The sequence below is a fragment of the Leucoraja erinacea genome, chromosome 10 (assembly GCF_028641065.1).
Source record: "Leucoraja erinacea ecotype New England chromosome 10, Leri_hhj_1, whole genome shotgun sequence".
NCBI lineage: Eukaryota > Metazoa > Chordata > Chondrichthyes > Rajiformes > Rajidae > Leucoraja > Leucoraja erinaceus.
In genome coordinates, this window is record NC_073386.1 from 9,356,657 (window position 1) to 9,371,690 (window position 15,034).

The window sequence follows — 15,034 nt, forward strand, 5'->3', positions numbered from 1 at the left end:
TACTTTTCATTTGTTCTTTTGGTTGCCATTCGACCATTGTAAACATTGAAGAGTCTCTTTCTCAAAGAATGGCAGGTGAAAAATATTAGTTTTTAAGACAATATACTAAATATTTCATAGTCAAGATGTAAAGGGTTGCCATGGGTAAGCAGGAACGAGGAGTTGAGGTTTTAATCGGAGCACCGATCTTGTTAAATCATGGAGCAGGCTTGAAAAGATGAGTGGCCCTCTGCTTGCATTTGATCAGACAATGCCCAGAGACAATCACCTGAAAAGACACTCGCAACATTAGTACTGGGGTTGACAGAATACAGGATTAATCAATTGCTAGTTCCACGGCTTACTTTTAGATGACAATAAGCGAGTTTGGTATTCCGACTGCGCATGCCCAGGTCGTAGGTCACCCACGATAAACATTCTCCACAGCTCAGCTGCTGCGCGTATAGGATTGAAGCCGGATCCCTGGTGCCGCTGAACTACCACTGGACCGTCCCCCGTCCCCCCCCGAGCACCCCACCCCTGTCCGGGGGCTGGTGGAGATGCCCGGGGCGACCCCGGATGGACGGAACACCGGCCTGGAGCGTCAGTGGACCCAGGCCCACAGCCAGCGCGGAGAAGAAGCGCCCAGTCCTGCCAGGCCAACCAACAGCCCCGGACCGGCGGGACACCGGCCCGAAGCAGTGTCGGCCCCAGGACAACAGCCAGCGCGGACCGTCAGTCCATGGCTGTCGTTCAACCTCATTGGACAGGCAGAGCCGAGCCGGAGCCAGGGGCCGCAAGCCCGGGGCTGCAACCGCCCTGGGCCGACACCCCAGCTGTTCATGGCCATCCCAGACATCCCCGGCTGCCCCCGGACAGGGACGGGCCACCCGGGAGGGGATGGGGGTGGCCCAGCAGCAACCCAACAGCGCCCGAAGCGCCGGAGACCCAGGCCTGACCCCGAACACGGATGAAACGCAGGTCCGTACACACGCAGCGGCTGAGCAGCCGAGAATATCTCTCTGCCGGTCTAGTGTCTCTGCCGGTCTAGTGTCTCCCATTTGAATCTGCCCCCTCTCTCTCATTGTTACACCCTGCTCTCCCGCTACCTCAGATTAAATATATTTTGACACATAAATTAAGAACAAAGCTAAGAATTTATACACAGTTTATACAGCCAGCACTTCACTCGCTTTTTCTCTGTCGCGAATAACCCTTGACAAATCACATGATTCCTTGCGTTTTTTTCGGAATGCCAAACTCGCTTATTACCACAGAAAATCATCTCGACTTGCTTCACAGAGGCTTGGGCTGAAAGTGGAGCGTATGGGGAAAAATTGAGACGTGGGATTAATAACAAAGTTCATATTGGAAGCAAAGCAGTGACATGGTTTCTGGAGGGAATTGCAAAGTATGAAATCTAGCTGGTCTCCAATTGTTCAGTATAGGAACAAGCGTTTGTGCAGAGACTTGGCGTCAGAGTAGGAGTTCGGAAGAATGGTGTTCCAATGGAGGAAAAGATAGGGAGGTGGAGTCTATATTTAAGAAATAATTGCAGATGCTGGTAAAATCGAAGGTGGACACACAGGTGCTGGAGTAACATCAGTGGATGAGGCAGCATCAACGCTTTAGGTCGCCACTTCCTTCTCTCAATAGATGCTGCCTCATTCGCTGAGTTACTCCAGCATTTTGTGTCTACCGATGTGGAGTCTATGTAAGGATTGAAATATCACGATGTGTATTTTCAATGAGACATTGGGGTCAGATAGCCAGTTTAATTTATCAGCATTTGGTGATATTGGGTGGAATGATGCAGAATAGTGCAATTGACTCCAGGATTGGAAGCCATAGTCATTTTGGAGATGAGATTTGAAGATTAATCTTTACGTTCTGGTTTATATAGACTGACCTATTGTGGTGGTGAAGTTCATTGTGATGGAGGAAAAAATTATGGAACAACAGATGTGATTGCAAAAAGATGAATGCTGTTGAATTTTGATGCCTCATGTTGAATGCATGAGGCATCAAAAGTGGTGTCTGTAGAAGAAGGTTGTTAAAAGGAGAGAATTTAGTTTTTCACGTGGCCTTATTTGATTTAAATATCTGCTGTGGTTTCGCTGTTGAGTCCTTCCTGAATATTGGCTTTGGCATCAACGATTTCCTCCCTTTCCTCCCTGTGAGGTAAAAATATGTGGATTCGTAAGAATTAAATATAAATAGTATGGTAATAAACTTTAAGGATTGATAATAATTGGGTCATAAGGTCATAAGGAATAGGAGTAGTATTAAGCCGTTCCGCCCATCGAGTCTACTCTGCAATTCAATCACAGCTGATCTAACATAATATCATACCACATCAAGGTTGAAAATGGTGACAATAAATGCAAGTTTGCCAACAATTCAAAAGATTGAGTTGCAGCATGAATTGCAAGTCTCAAATTTATTGGTAGCTCTATGTACTTTGCATAAACAGCCTATTGCTTTTCTATCCTTTTTTGTAGGAATTTGATTTCTATGTTAATTTTGATTAAGCTTATAATAGAAAGTGATATCTGGTAGTAATGAATGTAAATCTTATCATAATGACTTAATATTTAATGCCTTACAGTTAATCAGTGTAGCCCAGAAAGCGAACACTCTAAGATGTCCTTTGGATTGGCTCATCGCCTGTAGATTTTTTTTAAACAAAATCGCATTCCTGAAGAAGGGTTTCGACCCGAAACGCTGCATATTTCCTTCGCTCCATAGATGCTGCCCCACCGACTGAGTTTCTCCAGCATATTTGTCTACCATCGCATTTCAGATGTTTGGATTTCTTTTATTTTTCCTTTGCCATCTTTTCTTTTAACCAGTCATTTTTTCTCCACTCATTTCTTTAATTTTTCCATCTGTCATTTTTGTTTCTCCTTCGGTCCATAAATCTCAATAGTTAAGGGATTATTGACTCACTTTCAGTTCTTTCAGTTTTCCCAACAAATTATACCACAGATGTTTTTTGATTTGAAGAATGAACAAATGGTTGGACTTCTATTTGCAATACGCAATATGTACTTTGGTGCCAGAGCTAATCTTTATAAAACTATGACCATATAAGACCATCATTGTCTCGATGAAAGTGCCTGAAATTTGCTGCGCACTTACAAGATGAATGATGCATTCCTTTTCATTTGCCATTGAAGTGTTGCATAAACCTTATATCCATTTCTTGGTATTGGAGGAGGTTCTTAAATATCCACACACTTTTTAACTTTAATTCATTCCCTCCTCCAAAATTCTGTGCTTAATCGGTAGATTAATGTACAAGCCTAGACTTGGGTTGGTAAACAAATGTCTCTTCTGCATTTGTATAAAACATCTCAGTTACCGCCTGAGAGTAGAAATGAAAATGTATCATGTTTACTTGATTAATTATGTACTACTTGTAATCTCTTGATCTTCTAAAGCATGAATGAGTAATATAAATCAATCATACTGATGTCATGGCCAAGAAAGCACATGAACACCACCTACCTGCTCAGAAGACTAAGGAAATTTGGCATGTTTTCAAGTACTCTTGCAAATTTCTATATATGCACCATAGAAAGCATCCTATCGGGATGCGTTGCAACTTGTTTTGGCAACTGATCTCCGTAAGACTGCAAGAAATTCCAGAGTGTTGTGGATGTAGCACAGTCCATTGTACAAACTAGTTCCTTGCTGCTGCTGCCCCCCCCCCCCCATCCCCCACAGACGATGCAAAACCGTGAAAGCCACCAGATTTGGAAAAGGCTTCTTCCCCTACAGAACAGATCTTTCATAGAAACATAGAAAATAGGCGCAGGAGGAGGCCATTCGGCCCTTCAAGCCAGCACCGCCATTCACTGTGATCATGGCTGATCGTCCCCTATCGTCCCCTGTGCCTGCCTTCTCCCCATATCCCTTGACTCCATTTGCCCCTAGAGCTCTATCTAACTCTCTCTTAAATCCATCCAGTGACTTGGCCTCCACTGCCCTCTGTGACAGGGAATTCCATAAATTCACAACTCTGGGTGAAAAAGATTTTTCTCATCTCAGTCTTAAATGACCTCCCATTTCATAAGCCAAGATACAGTTCCAATATCCCAACCAATACCATTGCAACCCAAGTTGTCTTAATGATTGACTCTGAGCCCCAGATAATCACTTTGTATCTGATCAGACACAGTAAAGGTGTCCACTTGCTGTCCTCCTTTGGCTGATGACTTGACATTGAATCCCATTCTTAAAAAGCACGTGGAGGAAGGTCCAAGTGCTATAAAAGGGAGGTACCTCCTAACTGTCCAAGAATAGTTGGTGGCACCCACACTAACCAGGCTGGCTAATTCCTGTAAAGGGCCTGTCCCACTTTCCCGAGCTGCTCACAAATTTTCCAGAGTTTTCCCCTTGATTCAAACTCGGAGAATGTTCGTAACGGGGTCCGTAGGAGGCCGTAGATATATCGTAGCGGCTCATTATGTCAGCCGTAGGTACTCGGGGCATCAGGTAAGTCGGGACGTTTTTTCCAGCATGACAAAAAATGTCCATGAGTAAAAAGATAGTTGGGAGGAGAAAAATTGCAACATTTAATGCCCCGAGTACCTACGGCTGACATAACGAGCCGCTACGATATATCTACGGACTCGTACGGACCAGTTACGAACATTCTCCGAGTTTGAACCAAGGGGAAAACTCGGGAGGATGCGTGTGCAGCTCGGGAAAGTGGGACAGGCCCTTAAGACACGAGTCCCATTTGTGTGTCTGCAACTGGTTGAGAGAAAATCAGCATTAAGGAAAAATCTATTTGATCAGACCTTCCCATACCTCTCAGCTACAGATACATATGTCCATGATGGTATCAGTAGGAGGGATCACTACATAGTTTCTGCAGAGTTCATGTTTCTTTCCCACTGAGGATGAATCATATTGTGCTAATTAAGCATTGTGCCTCATGTGTTAGAGTAGGAACAGTTGGAGCAGCTTGTAACTGGGCCATCTGGAGCAGCAGAAATACTTTAGAATCGGGAACCTTGAGAACTGGTAAATATCTCTGTCATTTCACTTGAGCCAAGGGACCAACCCTAGGAGAATCACCTGTGGCTTAAAAATGAACTATCAACTTGGTGAAATGCAATGTAATGAAGGGACGTTTCATTGTACTGTTAAAAAGAGAGCTGGCTAAATTTCTAAAAGGCTGGGGAGTTGGCCAGGTAGATTGCTTTCTATGGTAGAGACCTGATGAACCAAATGGCTTATTTCCGTCCTCTGACCATTCTATAAAAGGTAATTATTATATAAAAAGTTCAATCCTTGGCCTGTTTGCTAATCTTGTGCAACTATTTCTACTGCTTTAAAAAAAGGACGTGCCACCTTCTCATTTTCAGGTGTCAGGAAGCGTATAATAATAATAATAATAATAATAATAAATAATAATAATACATACCGGTACTTTTAATTTTGTGTTCAGGAACCTTGTTAAGAAGTATGGACCAAAACGTTCCAGCAAAGATGAAGAACCCAGGTAAGTCAAGAGTTTTTAATGGTCGTATGTCATAACTAAAAACAGATTTGGGATTTGATTAAATTAACTAAATGCATTTTTTTTTTTTTTTTAAAGTTTTGATGAGCCATGTACAGAACCCCCTTTGTTTCTTCATTGATTATGCTTGAAGTACCAAGCAAAGCCACTCACATTTTTATAGCAGTACAGGTATAAACAATAGAAAAAAAATGGCGGATAATGCTTTTCTAAGCATTGTTTGGTCTGATAGCCTTTTAATGTTTTTCCTGTTCAAGCTTTTGAATCTGTGTTCCACGATGAATGGCTGAAGCCTGCTTTGCAAATAAGAGACTTAATGTTGCTTAACATTTTTTGTCGTTAATTTTATTCTCCCATACAAAGCTGTAGACTGCTGCTAGTTAAAAATTATAGGCTTTCTATACAATATCTAAGTGACCACCTACTTCACTCAAGAAAAAGAATGGGTGCCAGCCTCATCCCATTTATTTCTGTTAGGACTGCACTTTCAAAGAAGGTAACAGCCATTAAAGAAAACCCTGTATTTTGAAACTGCGTTCATTTAGGGATGCTCCAATCAATTGCTGTCCCAGTTGTTGGAATTTGGATGGGATTCATAACTACACAATAAAATGGGCATTGATCCAGGGGCCTCTAACCTGTCTAACTTGATATTCCAGAGCAATGTCTGAAAGTGCTTTTAAATTAAATTAAGACTGTGTGACAATTGAGTTATTTAATTGAATGTATAGTTACCAGTTGAAAGGGAAGAGAATGGCAATTATGTTATCTGTACTTCATAATTAAAATCAACATGGGCTGAATCAAACAGATAATTATGTAGTTCTTGGATAGACATTTCAAATGCAGCACAAATGTGCTGTATTAATGTATATACAATGCTACCCAGCAGAGTACTTGGCCCTCCAGTCCGCACACTTAGTTATATAACCTCAGTTATATAAAACGAAAGTCTGCTTGTGCTGATTGCTCCTGTGCTGGAAACCCAGTATGAATCCGTAACCCCCCCCCCCCCCCCCCCCCCCCCCCCCCCCCCCCCCCCCCCCCCCCCCCCCCCCCCCGTTATTGTATTGTGCACTGCATTCCTGAAATTTGTGTGTGAATCTGTGCCCTCTGTTGTCCTTTCCTCAGCAATTAATCGCTCCAAGGCTTTGTGAGGACGATAATGGAATGGGCTGCATTCTGGGTGGCATTACAAGAGTAGGCCATTACTGGGGACTGGCAGTCATGTACAGGAATGCTGTCCAAATCCTAAGTTTTCCTCGGCTCCATCGCGACGGATGCTGCTGTCTCCCCCTCTTTCTGAACTGGTAGCAAATTCAAGAGTCCATGACCGCCAATGAGCTCCGTACCATAAAGAAGTCTGGGCAATCAGCGTTCTATATGGTACACAGCCCATATCTTGATGCAGAGTGGCTGCTTTGGTCCCTCAACAGCAGCTCTCAAAGGCAATCACTCCACACCAAGCTGTTGGATTTGCACCAGATTCCCAGCACGTGGCAGTGGGGAGGGCGGGTTTTGATGCCAGGTTTCTAGCCCAGCAGCACTGGCAGTAACACTTGTCTCAATGCAGTGATCACCTCGTGCACTAATTGTGTTAGGGTTCTCATTCCTAGAAAGGCATCCTATGCATATTAATCAAGGTACCCGTGCACTGAGAGAAATATCCTGTTCATCCTTATGGGGAAAAATTGCCTTATTCTTCAGGAAACCTGGGACTATTTAGGCAAAAACAGCTCACTATAAGCTGAAGATAGACACAAAAAGCTAGAGTAACTCAGCGGGACAGGCAGCATCTCTGGAGAGAAGGAATGGGTGACGTTTTGGGTTGAGACCCATCTTCAGATACTATAAGCTCCTAGAATGTGAGGGGAGAAGAAAGTAGGTGGGTGGGACTTTAATTTTGAAGTGAGCCTAAATTCTTGTTTTCCCATTCATCCTGACGAGATCCCTTGGGATCTTCCGTTTCAATTTCCCCCTCTTGCTCTTCTTGATTCGGGCAGCCTATTCAACCGATCCATTCCAGCTACTAGCCGAGTAAACTTTCTTGGAATTGCTTCCACCAGCTTAACATCCTTCCTTTAACAAGATCAATATAGTACACCGTTCCAAATGTCATCATGTCAGTATCCAATATTACTGAAGTAAACCTATCTACTTTTGTGTTCGATTCCCTTTGCAATAAAAACATCTTTTCTGTTGGCTTTCCTAATGATTAACCTTTTGTGAATCATGTACCAGGCAGCACAGAATCAAAGCAACCATGTGCCTTAAAGTTGTAAATAGTTGAGGCCTTGGTACTGATTCTTGGGGCACACCATCCGTTGCATTTGTCAATGAGAGGAAAAATAATTGAAGTCCACTCTTTCCTATTAGCCAGCAAATCTATCCATACTGACAGGTTTCCTCAGATCATGAGTTTTTATTTTCTGCAACAACCTTTAACAAGGCACCTTATCAAAAGCCATCAATGGTTTATGTGTCATTCCTAACTGTCACTGTATGTCATGTTGTCACTTGTGGGCGGAGCACCAAGGCAAATTCCTTGTATGTGAATATACTTGGCCAATAAACGTATTCATTCATTTATTCAAATTACATCCACCAGTTCCCGTTTGCCCACTGTTATTACTTCAAGAAAGTCCATTAAATTCCCTTCCATAAAGCTATGTAGACTTTTCCTGATTACTGAATTATTTCCAAGTGCCTTTCCATAATGTCTAATAATTGCTTCTAATAATTTATCCATTAAGGATATTAAATTAATTGTCATGAGTTTTCTTTCTGCCTCCCTCTTTTTAACTCTGAATTCCATTCGCTGTTTTCAAAGCTAATGGAACTTCTACTGAATCTAGAAAATTTAAATGAATACATCAACTATTTTATTGTCGTTTCTTTTAAGCTTTTAAGATGGTCTATTAGGACCCGAATGCTTGTCTGAGCCTCATTCACCTCACGCAAATGGAATGTAAAATTCAGTCCATTATGTTAAGGTTACTAATTAATTCCCTCATTGCACAACACCAAATCTCGTGCAGCCTACTGTCTGGTTGGCACCAGAATGTGCTAATCTTGGAAACTGTCCTATGAACTTCTCATCTGCACAACCTTTGTCCACTTGATTTAAGCAGGTTAAATTACCCCATGATTATTGCTATAATCTTCTCGCAAATTCCCATTACTTTATACTTTGCCCTACAATGTGGTTACTACTGCATCTAGTTATTTGTTCAAAGTTTAAAAACAGGAAAGCATCACAGTAATCAACAGCACAGAAGGGAGCCAATTAATCTATTGTTTCCATGAGTCATTTGAGTCATTGAGCTATATAATACGGAAACAAGCCCTTCAGGCCATCTTGTCCATACTGACCAAATTACCAAAATAATCCCACTTATCTGTGCCTGGTCCATATCCCCCCCCCCTTCCTGTCCATGTAACTGTCCAAATAGCTTTTAAATGCCATAGTTGTTCTCACCCCTACTACTTCCTCTGGCAGCTTATTCCATATACACATTCCATATCCATATACATTGTGCAAAAGGTCTCATTTAAATCTATGCCCTCTAATCTTAGACTTCCCTACCCTGAGAAAAAGCTGGTGGCTATTCACTTTATCTTTGCTCCTCGTGATTTTTTTTTTTAATACCCCCACAAGGTAACTCCTCAGCTTCCTATGCTCCAGGGGAACAAAATATATTAGCCTATCCAGTCTTTCCCACCTCAAACTCCTGGCCTGGTAATATCCTCCTAAATCTTTTGAAACCTTTTCCAGTTTAATGGCATCCTATCGACAGCTGGGCAAGCCAAACCTTACACAGTACTCCAAATATCTTGGTTGTTTTAATATCTCTCATTCTAGCCTTCCCTTGAAGGTGTACAATGATGTACCAACTTGGTGTTCTGGCTATGAAGTAGCAGGCACGTGGTTCAAGAAAACTTGCATATCTACCCTGGCATTAACTAAATGATTAATATACCATTTACAAGGCATTGAATTATTGTATTTTGTGATAAAGGTGCATTGATGTTGGAAGGAGGTAGGCAATATGATGGCAGTGAGAACATTTATCCTTTTTTTAAATTAAATATCTCTGCATTCTATTTGAATTTTAAGTTTAAAATTTCTAGCTCTCAATGTTGATCTCCCAAATTCATCCAAAGTATAACTTTTATAATTTAACAAGGTTAAATTTCCCATTTGTATGCTCAGTTAATTTGTCCAATCCAAGTTCTTTGACCATAGGCAAATTATTCCAACTATATGTTTTTGGTTCAATTTAGAATTTTTTTCCTGCAGCCGATGCTCTATGTTGTTAAATGTGGCTTAATTTTATGTGTTATTAATCAAAACAATTACATTTTGTACTGTACAATGCTGTATACCCAGGAGAGCCACTTAATATGCTTCCAGATACACTCATTCTAGTTATTTTGTTTCAGGTTTTCCTATTGCCATTCGTTCTTCCAAGTCCTCAATGAACTCAATGACTATGCAGGCCAGCGTGAAGTTGTTGCTGAAGAAATAGGGCACAGAGTCTATGGAGAGCTTGTTAGATATACTCATGATCTGAAAATGGAAAGGAAAACAGTGAGTAATTATATTCAGTTCTGACTAATATTTATTCACAAGTTTTCTTGTTATTGTGTGCAGAAACTGGGCTATGGACAAGTGTTGGGATAAATTTAATTGGCAGATTTTGGGGCTTGAAAGATCCGAAGATGCTGGTGGTGACTCGAATACGAATTCAAACGCCATAGGAGGGAAGTCAAGGTTGTAGATCAGCGTAGTGATTTGGCTAAAAATAAATCGTGAGTCAAGGATAAATATTTTAACAAAGGTACTAACTAGTACATTAGTAACTAAGGTGTTGCCAGAGAAATGGGAACAAAAATACATTGAATGCATCATACCCAAATGCGTGAAAATGGAAAAAGACAAAATAATAGCAAAGATAAAATTAAATTGTTTGTTCCAATAGACATTGAGAGGCATGATTTCAGATTGAGAATTAAAGTTCAGATAAGATGATACCAGATGAACAACAACAAGAATTTATATGTCAGGATAGGATGAACTGACTAGGTGTCTTTTCTCTTGAGAAAAGATTAAGAGTGACCTAAGAGGTCTTACAATGATAGGTTTGTATAAAATGGATGCAGGTAGACTATTTCTCTACTTGGGGAAGAGCACTGCGAAGTCCACTGGGAAATTAAGGAGCTTAGTCAAGAGGGGTGAGAATGCTACAGAGATTATAAAGAAAGTTTCCTGATTCAGTTCTATTTCATGGGGGGTATGGACATGTGTTATGTTATTGGCTGCCCATAACCAAATTGAAGGAATAAGATAAAGCATTCACATCAAAATGACAAAACTGCAGGGCAATCATGAGTATTTGAGACTATTTTAGGGTGGTCTTGACGATTAGAACGTTCTTACTTTTTTTTCCTGTAGCATCTTCAAGAAGGACGTAAAGCCCAGCAGTATTTGGATATGTGCTGGAAACAGATGGATAATGTAAGTTTTGATTTATTTTTCCTCCAAACTAAGTTTGGACCAAAGATTTTTGTAATTGGAACATACATTAAAGCAGTGCACTCTACATTTCCCTCAACTTGAGAAATGCATTAAAATCACAGGGTGTTATTTACCTTATTTCAATATATGGAGATATTCTATTACTCTCAAATTAACTAAAATATTCAGGGTCCCTCTAAGTTTCCACTGTCAAATGAAAACTTGAGAAGTGACAGGGCTTGAGGAGATGCCATCTGGCATCAATTTAGGCACTGAATGCTCATACATCAAAGTCATTCTCAGTGCATGCAAACTCCGTACAGATAGCACCCATAGTCAGGATCGAACTCGGGTCTCTAACGCTGTAAGGAGGCAACTCTACCACTGCGCCCATGTTGTGTTGCAACTCGTTTACAGATTTATGTGTAGAATGTGTGAATTAATGTGTTTTGTTTTGAGCAATTCCCAAATACAACAAGCATTTAACTGCGAGAGGCATTGTATAATTAAAATGATTTTGTACGTTCTAATTTTGCATTTTGTAAAGAGCAGTGTCCTTAGCTTCTGTTAATTAAACGGCTCTTTCCATTAGATTCCAGTTGTTTATGTGAAAGTTCAATTTGGAAGAGGTCTCATCAAATATGTCTTTTATTTTGCTTCAGAGTAAAAAGAAGTTTGAGAGAGAATGCAAAGAGACTGAAAAGGCACAAATAGGTTACGAAAAACTAGACTCTGACCACAACGCAACAAAAGCAGATGTCGAGAAGGTTAGTGTTCTCATTTCTATAAAATGTACTCATTTTTTGGCATCCAGACGTTAATTTTTAGCGAATTAGTCATAGATTTACAAGAAGTGTTCATCAAGAAACATATTTCCTTGTCTAAATGAGTATTTTTTACAGAACTCGGCGTGCAGGCTGGTGCAAAGTTTTGCCTTCTTATTTGTAATGGAGTTGCTCCAGAAACTCCCTTGCAAAAGAATTTAGACTATTTCTTCAAAAGAAACATGAGAGAAACTATATGTTTAATATGTAATATCCCTGCTATGCAAAAATGTGAGGCAGCCACCACATATAGAAGCAAGACCCTCCCACAGCCATCATGAAGCTAAACTTTCTCATGCATAAAACTTCTAACCCCCCCAACCCCCATTGTTTAAAATCAGCTGTCCCTTCACCCATAGCTTAAAAACTGTGGCCTCAATGCCAGGAAAACAGATTAAAGCTGGGGTGTCGCCATGCCGAGCCTAAATGGAAATTGGCCTTGCAAAGACATGTGTGGACAGAATTTGAAAGTGTGTCGACTGTTAAACACCCCATAAGCCCTAGTCAATGACTGTGTAGGAAAGAACTGCAGATGCTGGTTTAAATCGAAGGTAGATACAAAATGGTGACTCTGAAGAAGGGTCTCGACCCGAAACATCATCCATTCCTTCTCTCCAGAGATGCTGCCTGTCCCGTTGAGTTACTCCAGCATTTTGGGTCTACCCTAAGCAATGACCATCGCTAACAAAGAGTCTAACCATAATTTGATTTGCGTCCCATCCAAACCATGCATAGATGCAGTATATGGTACGCAGTGGCGGCAGCATGTCTTGGGCTATATTCACTGCATGTCCCAAACTTGTGACCACTTCTAACAAATAGAACATGCTTCTGGCTCATTGGAGCATTATCACCCGTGGATACCCATCCATGCCCTCCACCATCGTTAGGTTCTTGAACTGTCCAGCAGCATTTTTTCAACTTTATTAATTTAATCTGACACCCAGGCTAAGAAATGCGGTGGTAAAAGCTGACAGTGGCTCAGGAGAGATATTCTCCTGGTTGTTTTCTGTTCAGCATGTGACATGATAGCAGAAATGACCGAAAAGGTGGTTATAAGGTCATAGAATCATACAGTATGGAAACAGGCCCTTGCCAACCTTGCATCCCATCAAAGCCACTCCATTTGCCCACATCCATCAAAGTCCTTCCTATATGTACACCTGTCCAAGGGTCTTTTTTAATGTAGTTGTACCTGCCTCAACTACTTTCTCTGGCAGCTTGTTCCATATACCCACTACCCTTTGTGTGAAATACAGGTTAAAGAAAAAAATTATAATGACAATGATAATTTTATTTTTGTATTCCCAGGCAAAACAACAATTAAACCTACGAACCCACATGGCTGACGACAGTAAAAATGAATATGCTGCTCAACTGCAAACCTTTAACAGTGAGCAACAGAAACATTTCCAATTCATTATGCCGCAAATATTTAAGGTATGTTTTATTTACTTTCCTGGATCATCTTTGCAGAATGCATGAGTACATGTATTTGTTTCTCCTTTGTATTAAAATGTATTCTTTCTTTGGCAGGTAACAAGGTTAAAAAAAAAGTGTTTACCTGGCAAAAAAAGAATACATTCATTTTGGGTCTCCAATTTTCTGTCATCCATTTATCTCCTTTTTTAGTATTTTACTTTCGACAATCTTTAATTTCTTTCTACGCAGCCTTAACTTATAGTTAAATGCATTTCATTTGTAATTTAATAGCATGAGAGGACGCTCACAGTATTTCTAAATGAGAAATTATTTTTGCAGAATCTACAAGACATGGATGAGCGAAGGATTGTAAAGCTGAGCGAGTGTTATAGAGGATTTGCAGAAGCAGAGCGCAGAGTTGTTCCGATTATTAATAAATGTTTGGAAGGAATGATCAGCGCTGCAAAGTCTGTGGATGATCGGAAAGTATGTATTGTGGACAACTGCAAAGAAAACATGTCAAATGATTACCATCATTCAGCAAGTTTAATATTTAAAAGCCAATTTACTCAATTCTACTCTCAAGCTATTACTGAGTACAAAGATTGGGAAACGGGGTGGGAGATGAGGGTGTTGGAATGACTAGTGAACGAGGAACGGTGCAAAATTGGATGGAAATTGCATGTGGAAGGGAAAAAATCAGCCCAGATACTTACGGAGAGTGCATTGCACGAATTACGTATTAGGTTGCTAATTGTGCAGTTATTTAATACTTTTATCAAGATCTGATATACTTATCGACCTGGCCTGTCACAATAGATAAGCTTTGCATTTTAGTTTTTAAAATAGGTTAAATGACCATTTAATTTGAAATTATAAAATAAGGCTTTAATCAAAGATCCACACCCACAAATTTGGCAGCAGATGTAAATTTGCTCTGTTGTGTAAAATGCGTAAAAATTTTAATTGAAAGACATTTACTGTTCTATGATAAAAGAAAGCTAGATTGGATAATGCTGCCTATATACTGATTTTTCTTTGAGATTTGGCGGGTTGGTTAAAATAATGTATAACAATCCGAAATTGGAAGTTGTCATGCCACAACATGCCCAAGCAGAAGTTGGGATATCCCTCCTCGGGTTTGTGTTAGGCCTCATTACAACAGAGTATGATTTAACACACATCATATTGAGAAGGAGAATTAAAATGGCAGCTAACAGTAAGCAGAGGTTTGCAATGGAAGTGTGCTCCACTAAGCAGTCACCCAATCTACATTTGGCTTCAATAACGTTGAAAAGTCCACATCGTGAACCCCAGATGGTATACACTGGGTGGGAAGATGTGAAAGTTCTTTGCTTCTTTCTATCTCAGTTCTGATGAAGGGTTATTTGCCGGATCAATTTATTTTATTTCCCTTTTACTCAGATGTTACTGACCCAGTAAATGCTCTGTTTCTTTTTGCCAAATTCTGTTGGAGCTAAGAATGCCTCGGTGCCCTGTCATTGCACCAATCGTAAGCCTGTGGAAAGTAGGAACTCCAGATGCTGGTTTAAACAATAGGACACAAAGTGCTGGAGTGACTCAGTGCGTCATGCAGCCTCTCTGGAGAAAATGAATTGGTATTGTCTTGGGCTGAGACCCTTCTTCAGTCTGAAAAGGGTCACATAAACCTGTTTTGTTTAGTTTAATTTAGTTTGATTGTCACGTTTACTGAGGTTATTGTCACGTTTACCGACAGGAAGTTTCTTATAGAAACTT

The 15,034-nt window shown here is 40.5% G+C and overlaps 1 protein-coding gene across 4 annotated transcripts in view; it reads left to right on the forward strand.

Annotated features, from left to right (window-relative positions):
* fnbp1l (formin binding protein 1-like) overlaps positions 1 to 15,034 on the forward strand; it is a 107,013-nt gene that overhangs the window by 62,347 nt on the left and 29,632 nt on the right. For all 4 annotated transcript variants that reach the window (XM_055641436.1, XM_055641435.1, XM_055641437.1 and 1 more), the window contains exons 3-8: positions 5,441 to 5,494; positions 9,956 to 10,103; positions 10,968 to 11,030; positions 11,693 to 11,797; positions 13,166 to 13,294; positions 13,616 to 13,762. In XM_055641436.1, the coding sequence (XP_055497411.1) occupies positions 5,441 to 5,494; positions 9,956 to 10,103; positions 10,968 to 11,030; positions 11,693 to 11,797; positions 13,166 to 13,294; positions 13,616 to 13,762 (646 nt within the window). The remainder of the gene's footprint in view (positions 1 to 5,440; positions 5,495 to 9,955; positions 10,104 to 10,967; positions 11,031 to 11,692; positions 11,798 to 13,165; positions 13,295 to 13,615; positions 13,763 to 15,034) is intronic.